Genomic DNA, 16,065 nt, shown 5'->3' with positions numbered 1-16,065 from the left:
GGGCCGGCCTGGTGCTTAGTGGTTGGGTTTATGTGCTCTGCTTCAGCTGCTTGGGGTTCACGGGTTTGGATCCCGCATGCCAACCTACACACTGCTCATCAAGCCATGCTGTGGTGGCATGTCACACACAAAACAGAGGAAGATTGGCATAGATGTTAGCTGAGGGCCAATCTACCCCACCAAAAAAAAAAAAAAAAAAACGCCAGCCTGGTGGTATAGCAGTTACAGGTTCTTGTGCTCCACGTTGGTGGCCCGGGGTTTGCTGGTTTGGATCCTGGGTGCAGACCTATGCACCGCTTATCAAGCCATGCTGGGGCAGGCGTCCCACATATAAAGTTGCACTACAAAGCAATGCGTGTAAATTTCTGGTAAGCAAAGGATTCAAAGACAAAAATTAGAGCAGAAAGGTCATTCATACTTTGTCTCCATGGAATCCACATCTTGAAATATTTTTTACCTACTAAACTGCATTTATTAAAGAATAATTCATCTTTTCATTTTCATTAACTGAAAACATACATAACTGCCATGAAGAATTTTCTGATCAGTGTGAGAGAATCAGTGTTACCATGCTGAACTAATATAATTTCAGTTAAAAAGCAAAGGAACTTGACATTTTGGTTAGCCTGACTGGCCCCTTAGGAGGAAGATATTAATTCCACTGAGCTGTGTGAACTGTTGGAAGTGGTTCTCAGATACGCCTGCTGCCTCTCCAGAGGCTCTGATTTGTAACCAGGGCTGTTGCAAAAGTTCCACAGGAAGACCCTCCCTCTGGCTCCTGGTGCCCACCCAGCTTCAGGGACTCTGCCTGGCCTGGAGCACCGCACTTCTTGCTTCTCAGTTATTCAGATCTGAGGCTTTTATCAGGGTTCTCCGGAGAAAGAGAACTAACAGGGGGTGTGTGTGTGTGTCTGTATAAGGAATTGGCCCAGGTGATCATGGAGGCTGAGAAGTCCCGAGATCTGCAGTTGGCGACCTGGAGTCTCGGGAGAGCTAACGGTGTAAGTTCCAGGCCAAATGCCCGTCAGGCTTGAGACCAAAGAAGAGCCGATGTCTGAAGGCAGAACAAGACCAATGTCCCAGTTCGAACAGTCAGGCAGGAGGAGTTCCCTCTTCCTCAGCCTTTTTGTTCTATTTAGGCCTTCAACTGATTGGCTGAGGCCCACTCACATAGGGAGGGCAATCCTCTTTGTTCAGTCTACCAATTCAAATGTTAGTCTCATCACAAAACACCCTCACAGACACCCTCAGGGTAATGTTTGACCAAATATCTGGGCACCCCCTGGCCCAGTCAAGTGCACACGTAACACTAACCATCCCAAGGCTTGTACTTTTAGGGTCCATAATCTTCTCTGTAGTGAGTTGAATCGTTGAGTCCAAAAAGCTATGTCCAAGCGCTAAACCCTGCAACTTGTGAAGGTGACCTTATTTGGAAAAAGGGTCTTTGCAGATATAATCAGTTAAGGATTTCAAGAGGAGATCATCCTGGACTAGGGTGGCCCAAATCCAATGACAGATATTCTCCTAAGAGAAAGGCAGAACAAGATTTGAGGCACACAGACACATAGGGGAGAAGGCCATGAGAAGATGGAGGCAGAAATTGGAGTGATGCAGCTCCAAGCCAAGGGACTCCTTTGGAAGCTGGAAGAGGCAAGGGAGGGTTTTCCCTTAGGACCTTCAGAGGGGCGCGGCCCTGCTGACACCTCCGTTTCAGACTTGTGGCTTTCACGACTGTGAGAGAGTAATTTTCTGTTGTTTCAAGCCCCCAGTTTGTGGTAATTTGTTATGGCAGCTCTAGGAAATGAATACCCTCTTCCTCTGGGCGGAGAGCAATAACAGTTCACGACCTGGGTCTCTGGTAGGTGTATTGGCTGGCTGTGCATCCCAAGAATCCACTTTGCCTCTTCCAGGATTGCTTGAAATGGCCTTGTTCAGTCTTTGACACTGGGTTTTGGGGTTGTCTGGAGCAGCCTTTGTGCAGCATCCTCCTGCAGCACGACCGTGGCCTGTCTGCATCTGCTTCACGTCCCTTCCTGCTTTGATGCGATTGGAGAGTCCGGAGGAGGCTCACCTTAGCACGCATGCTGGAAGGGAACCCAGTGGCTAAGAGGAGCTGCTTATTCAATTCAACAGTTATTTTCCCATTTATACTTCTGTTTCCAAAGATTGTCATTGGTTTGATTAAGTAAAAGCTTCTGCCTCGGTAAGGGGTATCTAAATAAAGACATTAACTTGTCCACGTTTCATAATTCTTATATTTGACTTTGAGGAGAAGGGTCATAAAACCATTCTCAACAATGTCAATCAAAATAAAAAACTTGTAACCACAGATATGTTGATAAATGGGTAACTGAATTAATGAAGTTTTAAATGTAGGTAGTGCTTCCTATGGGCTCTTTGATAAGAGCCTCATGTGCATTATTTGTTTTATCTTCACAACAATGTGAGGTAGGTATTAGCTTTAGCCCCATTTTATGGATGAGAAAACTGAGGCTTAGAGAGGTTAATAAACTTGCCTAAGGTCACACGGCTTCAAGAGGATAGATCCAGGACTCGAACTCATTTCTGCCTGACTCCAAAGCCATACTCCCACCCTCTCGCTGTATTGAAGAATCCATGACTGGGCTGAGGTGGCGTGGTTTGGAAGAGCATTTCTCAAAGTGTATACTGTAGAGTGATAACCCATGGTCTAACACACTCTAGAAACACTACGTATTATAATTTATCTGACCAATTAAAAATTCTGAGAGGCCTCACAGTAAAGGAAGTGGTTCCATTTTCTTCAACCTTTGTCCTGCTGGATACTTACTAATATCCTGGAATGTTCCACCCTAGATGAAATGCTCCTGGACTGAGAGAGGCAATGCATTAAGATTTTTATTTTGTCATTGCTATGGACTATCTCAGGGAGTCACTTCACAGTCCTGGATTTTAGCTTTCTTATCTGTAAAGTAAGGAGGTTGGACCCTAAATTCTCTGTCATAACTTTAAAATGCTGTGGTCCACATGTAAGCTGAATGACACCTTGTGAATCTGCTAATTCTGTCCCTCTGCTATTGCTGTTAGCTGGGGACAGATACCCTTTGGAGTCATTCACGCTCTGATTGTGTCCAAATATCTAAGTAAGAATGTCTAGCATCTGCTGCCTCTTCAAGCTGTGTTTAAATGAGGTAGTACACTTAGCCTGTGGTGCCACGTCCTCATCTGGAGCTGCCCTTTGTCCCTGAGCCTGACAGCATCACTGGGTTTTCTCTGAGTTCTCCTGCACATGCTGGACCGCTCTCCTCCAAACCAGGCCTCTCTGTGGAGTCTACACTGAGCTCCCTAATTTAGACTTTTGTCCAAAGGAGAGAACTTTGCTTCCTCTTCCAGGGCTGGAGCCTTTTCAAATGTTTTAACTGTTAGCCTCTGGGCCTAGAATGATCTCCCCATCCTCCCTAAATAACAAACAATAAAGAACTCATCTTTGGTGTTCAAGCCCATATCTCAGTTCCCTCATGGACCCCCTTCTATTCCTTAAGCTGAACAGATCTCACCTTTTCTGGATTCTTAGTCAACCTACAGTTGGTATTTTTCTTACCCATTAGTTTTTCTTCTTCTTCTTCTTCTTCTTTTTGCTGAGGAAGATTTGCCCTGAGGTAACATCTATGCCAGTCTTCCTCTATTTTGTACATGGGTTGCTGCCACAGCATGGCTGAGTGGTGTAGGTCTGTGCCCAGAATCTGAACCTGCAAACCGGGGCCACTGAAGCAGAGTGCACCAAACTTAACCACCACACCACGGGGCCAGCCTCCCCATTAGTTTTTCTTTAACTGCTTTGAGTGCCTTCCTCTTGTGTCTCCAAATGTACCATAAGCCCCCTGAGAGTCGGAACTATAGTTTATGTTTCCTGTGTCCTCCCTGAAAACTCTAGTGAGGTGTTACATAAATAATAGATGCTCAGTGAACGCTAGATTGATGGACTGATGCCAAATAATTCCTGCGCCGCCAGCACTGGGCTCTTCCTGCGGCTGTGATCCTCAGCCCAACAGGAGGAATTTCAGCTCGTGGCCGTGCACAGTCCACGCGAAATTCGGGAGCAGGAGTCACACTCTTTTCCCTCCTCACCCTGACCGATGCCTTCCTTCATCAGGTGGTGATTTAATTCCTCTTTGGGGCTATTTTGATGGGTTAGTGACTCCTCCCTGGTGACCAGACAGTAAGAAGCAGGAGAAACTCCATGAGCTTTTAAGGATGAAGTCCTTGTAGATCCTCAGTCATGGGGAGAAGCATCGTTGTCCACTCGGCCTTCAAGATGCTTTTCAGGATAGATTCTTTTTATTATTATCGTCAGTAACTTTTCAGTGAGCCAGAACCGTTGCTGTTCACATGGGGGGCGGTAGGTGGGGCCTTCCATCTTGTGGTCGTCGCCTGTTCCCAAACATTTGTTTTTAATAGAGGCACGGCTGAGAGGGTGGGGTTTGTATTTGATATCTCTATGCTTTTTGGTGCATGCTCTTTGATTGCTGTTTAAATATGCTGGGAAGGGTGCAGAATGCTTTGACTTATTTTCTTTTTTGTTTTCTGTAATGTTCTCATTTTCAAAAATCAGAAAAAATAATTGGTGCCACCTGAGTGCTGTGGTTTCAGTGAGGAACCTGAGATGGCACGTGGCCATATCCTAGATGTAGGGCTTGGTAAGATTACAGGCCTGGCCGACAAGATAAGCCTGATTCAGGGCTCAAAAACAGTGACGCTAAAAATATGAAAATGGGAAGTGAATTTAAATTTTTTAAATTAAGTTTTTTTAGACTCATGAGTAAAAAAATTGAAATAGAAGTGCTGGTTTTCTTTTTTAAACCCTCAAGTCATGTCTTTCTGAACGAGGGTAGCACATGCCAGATGGGCGGGCAGGGTCCTGGACGCTGGACCCAGTGCTTGTGGCCCTGAGAGTGGAAGGCAGTGCATAGGCAGACCATGGAATTCATCATCCAAAGTGGGACCCTTTTGAGTGTGAAAGAGCTATTGATAATTGTGACCCAGGACTGTTCTGAGTAACTGGGGTATGTGGTCACTCTCCCAATAGGAGACGAGGAGGAAGGGGGCCCAGCTTGGCCATGGCTGCCCCGTGGGTGTATGGGAAGGGGCTAGCAGGAAGGGAGAGGCAGAGAAGCAGGCAGGGGTAGTCAGCTTTTGGCACCTGGGGATCCTGGGGAGAGCTCCTCTTACCCAGTGTGAACTGGGGTCAGTGGTGTGCTGGCTCATCATGGCTCTCGAGGTCTGATTGTTACATGTTCAGGAATTTTGAAAGCTGGTTGTTACACCACTGATAGCCTTGAAATTGGCCACCGTGGGAATATTTACACCATAGAAATCAGCAAACATTTCAAATCAGCAACCCTGACCCCCCTTCCCCAAGGTGGCTGGTAAGCATTTACCAGAACTCCATGGATGACAACCCCAAGAATGGGAACTGGGTACAAAGGCAGAATGTGACCATTGACCAGATCTGTCCCATGGCGGGGGCAAGGTGGAAGTGGAAGCTGAGTGTGTTACGTGATTCTCCTGTGTGAGTTAAAGGGCTGTTGGTCAGCCAGGGGCCAGGAATGACAATGTCTATGTCAGCGACTCCAAATGGATGATGTATCTGTCACCTCTGATACAGAAATTAACCCACCCCCTGCCACGTGCTCCCTCTGCTCCAGCCACACTGGCCTTCTAGCTGTTTCTCCACAATGCTGGGCGTGTTTCCCTCTTAGGCCCTTTTTGCTTGCCTTTCCCTCTGCCCGGAGACCGTCTCCAGATACTCATAAACTCACTCCCTTATTTCATTGGGATCTCTGCTCAAATGTCCCCTCCTCAGACGGACCTCCCCGACCCGCTGTGCGAGGCAGGTCCCCTGGCACTCTCCATCCCCTTCTCTTGTTTTCTCTAACACTCAGCACTGCCTGACACCGAGTCATGTGTTCATGTCTTTGTTTTACTGTCTGTATGCCCACTACGTTGGAAGCTTCATAAGGGAGGGGATTTTGTTTTGCTGTATCAGCAACACCTAGAAGTGCCTGGTATAGAGCAAGCACTAAATCAATATTTGTTAGTGAGTGAAAGAATGGATCATATGTACCAGACCTAATCCGTTGGAGGTGGCTTGCTGGAGAGTGATGTGGAGATGGGTTCTGAGGCCCCATCCAAGGGCAACAGGAAGGAATGCTGTGATCTCTTAGGGTTGTCTACAGGGTGGGGGTGGCAACACAGTGGTACATGTACCCTAGTAGCCATCCCTGACCTGGGTCCTCAATAGCCCTTTCAGTTACTGAAAAACATTTATGAAGAGTCTAATTGTACCTGGAATGGGGCTGGGTTGTGTATAAGGGATCCTAGCCCTCTAGAAGTTCACATTTTTCATCTGTCCATCCATCCATCCATCCATCCATCCATCCATCTATCCATCCATCCATCCATCTAATGAATATTTATTGAGTGTGACTATGTATGAGATACTCTGCTGAGGACTGGTGATTCGGTGGTGACTACAACTGGTCCTGGCCCTATGTGGCTTCAGTGTGGTGCGAATTCAGAAGTTAGATTGCTGATTATGAGCTGGGAGGCACCCAAAGAAGAAAAAGAGCGGAGTGGACAGAGAGCCGACCAGAGGAAACCAATTTAGATGCAGGGCGGGGTGAGGAAAGGTACCATGTGAGCTGATACCTGAAGGCTGGATAGAAGTTTTCTGGGTGAGGAGGGCAGGTGAGAACCTTCCCAGAAGAGAGAAGGACATGTCCTCTAACCTTAAGGTAAGGGAGCCTGGGCCTGTGTAAGGAACTGAGAGGACGCCAATGCACCAGTGTGCATGCAGCACAGAGACTGTGGGCAGAGGGGGCTGAGGCTGTGGTGGGAGGCAAGAAGCACGCCTCATAGGAGCCTTGTCAGCCCTGTAAGTAGTTTGGATTTTATCCCACATTTTTAAAGTCAGCAACCATTCATTCATGTGTAGAGGATGTACTGAAACAGAATTAAAACCTGTAAATGAACACAGAGTTGGACGTCAGAGAACGTGCATTTTGTAAATATATCACTGTCCACATTCCGCATTGCTGTGGGCAGGAAATTCACCTGTAGGCACAGGTAGGGAATGAAGAGACTGATTAGCTCCTGTTCTTGGCGTGCAGAGTCTCCCTCTGGGCTCTAGGATGCAGCTGATCTTAGTGGCTCCCGGTGTTGTGTGCATTTTGACTGGTGAATGGCTTAACACTCACTCGCCAGGGTAAATGTGCTTGTGTGTGGAACTCCTCAGGTCCAGTTCAGTGTGTGTGTGTGTGTGTGTGTGTGTGTGTGTGTGTGTGTACCTCCCTCTCTTCTCTCAGGCACCAACAGAGGATGAGAACAGTGGATGAATTCTGCCACATCCTTAGCTTCTCTTCCTTGTAACTTCTCGAGTCCAGAAGCTTCTATCCTTGTCCAGATGGAGGCATGTGGTGCCACCTGCCACACTGTTTGACACTTCTGGATGTCTGAACCTTTTGAAATTAAAAGTGAGTAGGTAGGTGTGATGATAATCTTTAGCCTAGCCCCACCTCTCTAGATGAGCAAGACGCTGTAAGTAAGAACAGTGAACTCTCAATTATTCAGCGACTGAAGGAGCAGAGGAAAGCACAAATAAATTAAAAGGGGCAAATAATCTGAATTAATGTCTGTTGGGCTGTAGGGTGTGAGTGTTGCCAGACCAAATGTGGGCCCCTCCTTGGCGAGTTAAATCAAACTGCACCAGAAGTAATTGTCTCACAAAGCAGAATTTTTATTTGCGGCATGCAGCAAAGAAAGAGACCATAGGGAATAATTTCACAAAGCTATGCCTCCCCGAGCATGGGGAGAGGGGTATCTGCATTTGGAGTAGGGGATGATATTCACAGGGGGAGTTTCATCATCACATGTAGAGGTAGGCAAAAGCTTGCACAAGCATGGTTTGAAATCATGCTCTTACGTACATCACATGACCTAAAAATGGCTGTTTTGCCCCTCCCCGAGGAGGGGAAGTTACCAAGTTAATGAGGGCAGGTTACTTTAGTCCAACTCTCTGCCTGTCCATGCAGGTGCCAGTCTCGTGGTTGCGGTCTGGACTGGTCTGTTTTGGTCTGTTTCAGAGAAGCTGGGTCCAGGGCGGTTGCTGCTTAGAACTCCTTCCTGGAGCATAGCTGAAAACCACATAAGCTCAAGGCCCGGAGGTGCTGGATAAAGGGACACCTGCACCTTGCAGGAAGACGAGAGGATTCGGTCAAACACAAAGGTCAGAGTTTAGGCAGGATAAGAGAAGGGGTTAGGGGCCATGTCTGGTGATGTGAGCAGACACACATGCTCACAGGTGGGCTCGTTCTCCATGTTTGTGCCTGGTCTGTGTGCTTCCTGCTGACTTTTCCTACCAGTTGCCAGGAGACGTCGTTTTAGGTCACTGCAGATAAGTGGCTCATGGATAATCAAGCTTATATTGCTTATATCTCATCTGGTTACACCTATTCCCTGATCTTTGAGGTCGCTGGATCTCCTAACGTCTGTGTCACATTGGGCATGTTAGTAAAACTCTCTGTGCCTTGATTTCTTTATCTGTAAAATGGAGACAGTAACATGTATCTGTCTGTGATAGATGTCACTGCAGCCTTAGTTCCTGGCATCCCGGGAAGGAACGTGAGTTCAGTGCAGAAAGGAAAGAAATCAGCCCTCAGCCCACACTGCTGTGCCCCTCTCGGGGGGAGACACGGGGAGAAAAGAAGTAAGAAAAGAGGAATCTCGGTAAACCTCTCAGACTGTGACAAGGAGGCCAAAGTGAGCTTTGATGAGAACCACATTTGAGCCCTGGAATAAAAAATAGAGCAACATACTTTAAAAATTATTTATGATTTTAAGCACATGAAAGGCGTATCATGTACCCAGGAGGGCATAATGGGGAACAGCTGGGTGACATGTGCCTTGCTGTTTCTGAGGATGTTCATAATTCTCTGATGTCCAAGAATAACAGTAATAATGATGCCATTGCTGATTGTACTAATAATAGTAATAAAGAGGATGGGGGTACCTTTCCTGGATCCTGTGGACACAAGAGAAGAGCTCAGCCTGAGGGTTTGGTGGGGGCTGAAAGGGAGCTCTGGCCTGCTTCATTCTCAGGGCAGAGTGTGGCGCCCTGCCCAGGGTGGAAGGTTTAGGGAAAGAGCCCTGGATGGGAGTGTCGGGAAACCTGGGTTCCAGGCCTGGTTTCACCACTGCCTCTGGCAGTCCCTGCCCCTCCCAGTCTCAGTTTTCTCATCTGTGGAATAGAGGTGCTAATACCACTTGGCAGGCCCACCTTACAGTGTTGTCACAGACCCTGATGAACGGGGCTGTGGAATGACTGGATCCAGTGCAGAATGTGTGTATTCTGGGTACGGAAAGCCTCATCACCATCTCTGTGCTTCTCCAGCACTTGGCACAGGCAACCACCAAGCTCAGCGCCTGGCACCTAGGAGGTGCCTAGAAATGTTTGTGCTGCGAATGAATGTTTCTCTTTCATTAAATGTTTAAAGCCATAGAATGTGAGACTTGGACAATGCTTGAAAAGCCATTCCACCCAGTTCTCTCTTTTATGATTGGTTAAGCGGTTCTGGAGCGGCGCTGAGTCAAGGGTGACCATCCCCCACTCCTCCGTCGACCTGAGTCTTCTCCCTGGTGCCCTGTGAGTGATGAGATTTTCCATTCTGGCTGGTGGGAATAGGTGCTCTTCCCAATCCTTTCAGAGGTTCTTTCTCCAGTCTTGGGTGGTTTCCTTACACCTGTGCTGCTGAATACTCTGGGCTTCGTTGTAAGATCTCTCCTCTTGGGTGCTCTGTCCCATGAACTCTGGCTCCCTTGGTCTCCCCAGACTTAGAGCTCCATCTCCTCGGCTCAGGGAGGCGGCCGGGCTCCACTTCTTTCTCCTTGCTTCCGGTGGCCTCAACCCTCAGCTAGTATGGGAGTCAGTTTGCTTGTGCCCATCTCTCAGGAACTCTTGTTGCCTGAAGTCCACTACCTCGAAAGCCATTGTCTTAGTCAGTTCAGGCTGCTATAACAAAAATCACAGACTGGGTGGCTTATAAAACAGTAGAAATTTATTTCTCACAGTTCTGGAGGCTGGGAGTCTGAGACCAGGGTGTCAGCATGATTGGGTGAGGGTCCTTGTCCTGGTTTATAGCTGGCACTTTCTTGCTGTGTCCTCACCTGGTGGAAGGGGCTGGGGAGCTCTGTGGGATCTCTTTTATAAGAGCACTAATCCTATTTATGAGGACGCCACCCTCATGACCTAATCACCTCCCAAAGGCCCACCTTTTAATACCACCTCATTGGGCGTTAGGATTTCAAGTTTTGAATTTTGGAGGAACACAAACATTCAGACCACAACCACCATTATTTCATGTTTTTTGTCTGGGTATTTTGGTCGTTTCAGATGGGGTGAATCTGGTCCTATTACTCCACTGTAGTGGGAAGTGGAAGTTCCCCAGTTCTCTCTTTAGAGATGAAGAAACAGAGAGGGGGAGTGACTTGCCCAAAGTCATACAGCTCGTTAGTGTCAGCAAGGACCAGGACCCAGGTCATTCACTCAGTAGACATTATTGTGTTCCTACCAGGTGCCAGGCATGCAGGGTCTGGTCCCTGCTCTCCAGAAGTCCACGATCTGTTACACAGGTATTTGTTCACAGAGTATTAAGGAAGCATGACAGGAGGTGAGAGGCCAAGGAAGATGTCCTGAGAAAGTTGATACTTGACCCTACGGGTGAAGAAGGAGGAGGAATAATTTAAGTGAAAAAGGAGGGGAGAAGTTCCAGGAATGGGTACAACACGTGCAAAGGCGTGGGGGTAGCAAGCAGGTCCTTTGCTCCCTGAGCTTAGTGTCCGTGGTATTGTGCGACGGGGCCACGCACCAGTGTTTTATGGTGAGTACGTGTCTGTCCATCCTCAGAGAGTCTGTGAAGTCTGGGAACCCTGTTTCCAACACAAGTTGGCTGTGGTGTTTCAGCCTGGGCGTGTTCGTGTGGGGTCTTGGTCAGGGCTGTGGAGTGGGTGTTTCCTTGGGGTTTCTGGTGGGACTCTCGCCTTCTCCACCTTTTACATTTTTCCTGGAGGCAGACGATATTACTTTCAGTGATTTGGAGCACCTATCAAGAAACAGTCAAAATATGTTCTGGTCCCATTTCTGGCACCTCTAAGACCTACTGCTGGCGCCCACTCCCTTTAGCCTATTTCTCGAAGTGAGCTCTACCAGATCCACTGCCAAGATGAGGGTCAAGAATGACTTGGAGGTTCTCAGCTACCCTTCTGCCAGAGCAAGACCCTGAGACAATCGCTGGGTTATTAATGTGCACCAACTGAATGCAGGCCTTCCTGGTCTCTGCTGGGGCTTGGCTCCTGAGTGCCTTCACAGCTCGGGGGATGGGAGGGAAGCCTTTCAGCCAGCCAGCGGCTTTAGGATTTGGCTTCATTCTCCAGCTTGGTTTATTTCTACCAAGGTCTGTTACCTTATGGCTGTTCTGTCCCCAGCCTGGGCTCCTCCAGTGGCAGCAACTGGTGTCATCTGTGCTGATTCCCCAGAGATTTATCATTCATTCATTCACAGATATGGAACAGTGTGGACAGTATCCTGCCTTCATGGAGATTGTGGTTTGATGGGGAGCTGGACATTAATCAAATAACTCAAATAAATCTAAAATTACAACTGTGATAAGTGTTATGAAGGAGAGGAATTTGGGCCCATGAAATACTGTGAAGGTGGGATATGACCCTATCTGGAAGCTAGGAAAGACTTCCCCTAGGAAGTTACAATTGAGTGAGACCTCAAGTGTGACCAGAAGTTGGGGAAGGGGGAGGTAGGAGATGAAGAGTGTAGCACACGGTGTCAGCACTTTGGGAAAACTGCAAGATGGCCAGTGGTTGGGTGCGGTGAGCCAGGGGCTCGCTGTGTGGAGGTTCTACAGGGTCCCGTGGGCTGTGTTAAGAAGTTTGGTCTTTATCATTTGAACAGTGAGTGACCGTTGAAGGCTTTTTTGCAGGGAGGTGACAGGATCAGACTTCTGCTTCAGAAACATGCTCTGGATCCAGTTTGGAGACTGAATTAAAGGTGGGCAAGGGCAGAGTTGCCAGATAAAATACAGGATGCTCAATTAAATTCAAATTTCAGAGAAATAATGAATACTTTTCTAGTGTAAGTGTGTGCAAATACTGCAAGGGACATACACTAAAAAATTATTGCTGTTCTTATATAATTTTTTAGTATGAATATGTCCCAAATATTGCATAGGACATATTCATACTAAAAATTGTTCATTGTTTATCTGAAATTCAAATTTAACTGGACACCTTGTATTTTTATTTGTTAAGTTTGGCAACCCTAAGCAAGAGAAGATGTGGGGAGACCAGTTATTGCTGCAGTTGAAGGCTCCTTAGACTAGGAAACCAGGGTTGGAAATGGAGAGAAGTGGATGAAGAAGAAATACTCTTGCTTGGCCCATGTCTGTCATTCCAAGGCATCTGGAGGACAGAGTCCATCAGCTTCCCTCCTGCTCTGAAACTTGAACTTCCACGCACATGCCATTTAAACACACGTGGTTATTGATCTGATTAACACACTGCAGTCTCAGTGCAGGGCGTGCGCCTGGTCAGAACCTGCCATGAATGACCTAGGAGATGTGTGCGGGGACAGTGCGAGGGGTTCATCTTTCTGCTCCCATCCCTCCAGGCCCAAAGATGCCTGGGAGGTGAGCTCCTTGGGTTGCAGTAATGGATGTGTGAAGGAGAGATCTGGCAGGATGGTCAAGACCACCTGACGATAGAGGCAATATTGTAAGTTGCACACTGTTTTCTCCCCCACGATAACTCATGCTTTAGCAAATGGAGCAGTCCAGTAAAGCAGTCAAGGACACTGGCTTCCCCAGGGGGCTAAATGCTCTGGCAATTACTATCTGATTCCACTATCTGTGTGATCTTGATTGAGATACTTAACTCCTCTCTTAGTTTGCAGCATGTCTTTAAGATTAGTGCTAATGTCCATCAAGAGCCAGGCACGGAAGAGATGCTTACTAAATGGTATGTGCTCCAAGAAATTGCCTTGTTTCAGAAAGCTGGCTCATTCTTCTTCTTACACAACCATACTTGACCATCTGCTCAATTCACAGCTGTTGTTTCCTTGTTCACACCCCTCGCTGGCTTCCCATTGCCTTGTGCAGCAGCATCTTCATGCACTGGGCTCAGTTTGCCTTTCTGCCATGACTGTCACTATCTCGCCATCAGAACCCTGTGTTCCAAAGGAACCAGGCCACTGAACCCTTCTTAAACCTAGCTTGAACTTTTCTGTTTGTTTTTTTTCGCCTGGAATGTCTTTGCCTATATCTATCCAAGCCTTATTCATCACAAGTTATTGATAAGGTAATGTTAATAGAAGTATAATCAAACAAGATAAAGCGTGTGTAGAAAATCAAACAAATGCCCATCACTAGGGAAATAACTGAACAAATTAGGATTCATGTCTCATGTGTAATATTATGCATTTCTTAAGGCAGCTCTGCCTGAACTCACTTGGAAAGATATATATCTATGATGTATTTTTAAGTGAAAAAAGCAAATTGTAGAGCAATATGTGCAGTGCGATCACAGTTGTGTTTAGAGAGGGATTTGGTCACACATGTGTGGAAGGAGTAGGGATAAAATATACTCCAAAGTGTTAATAGATATTTCCTCCAGAGAGGAGGGTAGGATTCGGTTGGAAATGAAAGGAAACTGTTAACATTTAGTGAATATACTTTTATGGTTTTGGTTCTTTTGTATAATTGTGTTAATTTTGTAATCAAAATTAAATAAAAATGCATGGAAAAATTTATTAGAAGAAATAAATAAACTACGGTTATGTTTCAGTTGCTGGATTGGGGAGATTCTTCCCCTGCCCCCAACTAAGCATTATTTTATTAGAGAAAAAAATGATAACCAAAGAAGGTTACCTTTTGTTAAAGTCTGACAGAAATGCCGCTCCCTCTATGAAACATTTTTCCGATTCCTAAACTGGATGTGCTATTTCCTTTCTTTGAACCCTGAAAGCTCTTTGCATGTCTTTAGTGGCATTTTTCTCCGTCTGTTTTATAAGTGTTTCACACGTTTTGTGGTCTCTCTAGATTTAAGCAATTTGCGGATATCATGATAGAGAAGAAAACCGGCTTTCAGGGCAGAAGATCTGGATGTCAGCTCTTGTTCTGGTTCTCTATTATGACATGACAAATTAGCCCAAACTTATTAGCTTGAAATAAGTCATTTTATTCTCTCTCATGAATTTTTCGGTCAGGAACTTGAGCAGAGCTGGGCTGGGTGACTCTTCTGCTCCATGTGGTGTCGACTGAGGTCATTTGGTGGTATTTAGCTTGGGGTTGAGCTGGACAGGAGGGTCCAGGAAGGCTTCCCTCACACGCCTGATGCTGGCAGGGCAGCCGGAAGGCTGGGCTCAGTCTAGTCCTTTCCCTTTCTGAGTCCTCTCAGCACCTCTCTACAGACTTCTTACAGGTGGCTCAGGGAGTCAAGAGACCAAGGCACACCAAGGCAGAAGCTGCCCATCTTCTTAAAGGATGGAATAGTCATAGTGTCCCTTCTGCTATACAGGTCAAGCAGCCACAGAGCCCACCCAGACTCAAGGGGAGTAGGAACAGAGATGCCACCTCTGGAAAGGAGAATTAGTGTAAAAAAATCTGTGGCGATCATTAATCCATCACAGCTTTGCTATGAGAAGTACGACCTTTGTGTCTCAATGACTACATCTATAAATTAGAAAGACCAAAAGCTGTATGTATGCGAAAGCACTCTGTGCATTACAAAAAAGCTATATGTACTAGAAATATCAATAATTATCTTGGTACTAGCTCCATGCCTTGTTCAAGGCAGATACTCATTAGATGTTTAATATTTTGAAAGTAGACTTATTTATCAGATATTTCTTAAGGGGAACATACAAAGAAAGTGAAGCTGGATGATCACATAGGGGCATGGTGTAGTTGTAGAGTATAGAGCGTGGATTAGGTTGACATGAGTTAAACCCAAGCTGTTACCCAGTTACTATCTATGTGAACTTTATTGACTCATCTCACCTTTCTGAGCCTTAATTGCCCCATCATCATATAAGAATAATATTATCTACCTAGCTAGGTTGCTGTGAGCATTGGAGCTAACTTATGTAAAGTACTTAGTATAGTGACTGTCACCTAGTAGGTCTTCCATTTCTCTTAAGATGATATAACAAAATCATATAGAAAGTTTGGACTCCTCACTTGTTTCTGTACGTTGGTCACCTCCTTTTACACAAATAATTGAGAGGGGATCCAGAGCCCACGTCATTCTGAAAGCAATGGGGAAAGGGAAGGACTCTACTTCTTGTTTCTTCCAGTCTCCTCCTCTCCCCAGAGCATTCCCCTCTGGGGGATCTGTGCCCCATGCAGCTTTGGCTGTGAGGTCATTCTGCTCTGAGTGTTGGAGGTGGCCTCCTTTTCAGACCTGTGGGTTTGCCTTTCATAGATGTACGAGATCAAATCAGAAGGTAGCATTGCGAAGAAGTTCAACGAGATCCTGAAGAGGCTGAGTTCGCCCCTGAAGCCCAGAGTTCCAGACCACAGTGACAACAAGATGAAAAACCTCTCCTACCCGTTCTCCAGGGAGAAAATGTACCTGTGAGTATTGGAGCTGTGGGGGTAGGGCTGTGAGAGAGGATGGGAGGGAAAATCAAGCACCTCGGAGCAACAGCTGACAAAATAAGTGCTCGGTGCCTGGGAGAGAAGGGATGGAAGTGTGCTCTCATGGTGAAATAGTCTATGTCTCCTTTCTTGATCTCCTTCCCTAAATGAGATTGTCCCGAACAGCCCGCGAATATTTGTCCAGTGGCTGATGGGGAAACCCGTCATTTCAGTCATCTTGCATGATGGATGGAGAACCAGGGTGCAGACAACCATATACTTTGGGACTCTGAGAAAAATGGTCAGATACCTGTTCACCTTTTGTGGGGAAACTATTCTGCCCAGTTCCCAGTCTAATAGGCTTTCAACAGATTGTGATAAATTAGAG

At 46.4% G+C, this 16,065-nt stretch overlaps 1 protein-coding gene across 3 annotated transcripts in view; it reads left to right on the top strand.

Annotated features, from left to right (window-relative positions):
• ANO2 (anoctamin 2) overlaps positions 1-16,065 on the top strand; it is a 334,494-nt gene that overhangs the window by 82,736 nt on the left and 235,693 nt on the right. For all 3 annotated transcript variants that reach the window (XM_070494504.1, XM_070494502.1, XM_070494503.1), the window contains exon 5: positions 15,523-15,674. In XM_070494504.1, the coding sequence (XP_070350605.1) occupies positions 15,523-15,674 (152 nt within the window). The remainder of the gene's footprint in view (positions 1-15,522; positions 15,675-16,065) is intronic.

This window comes from Equus asinus, chromosome 22 (genome assembly GCF_041296235.1).
Source record: "Equus asinus isolate D_3611 breed Donkey chromosome 22, EquAss-T2T_v2, whole genome shotgun sequence".
Taxonomy (NCBI): domain Eukaryota; kingdom Metazoa; phylum Chordata; class Mammalia; order Perissodactyla; family Equidae; genus Equus; species Equus asinus.
The sequence above is the reverse complement of the archived record's forward strand: the minus strand, read 5'-3'. Positions and strand labels throughout refer to the sequence as shown.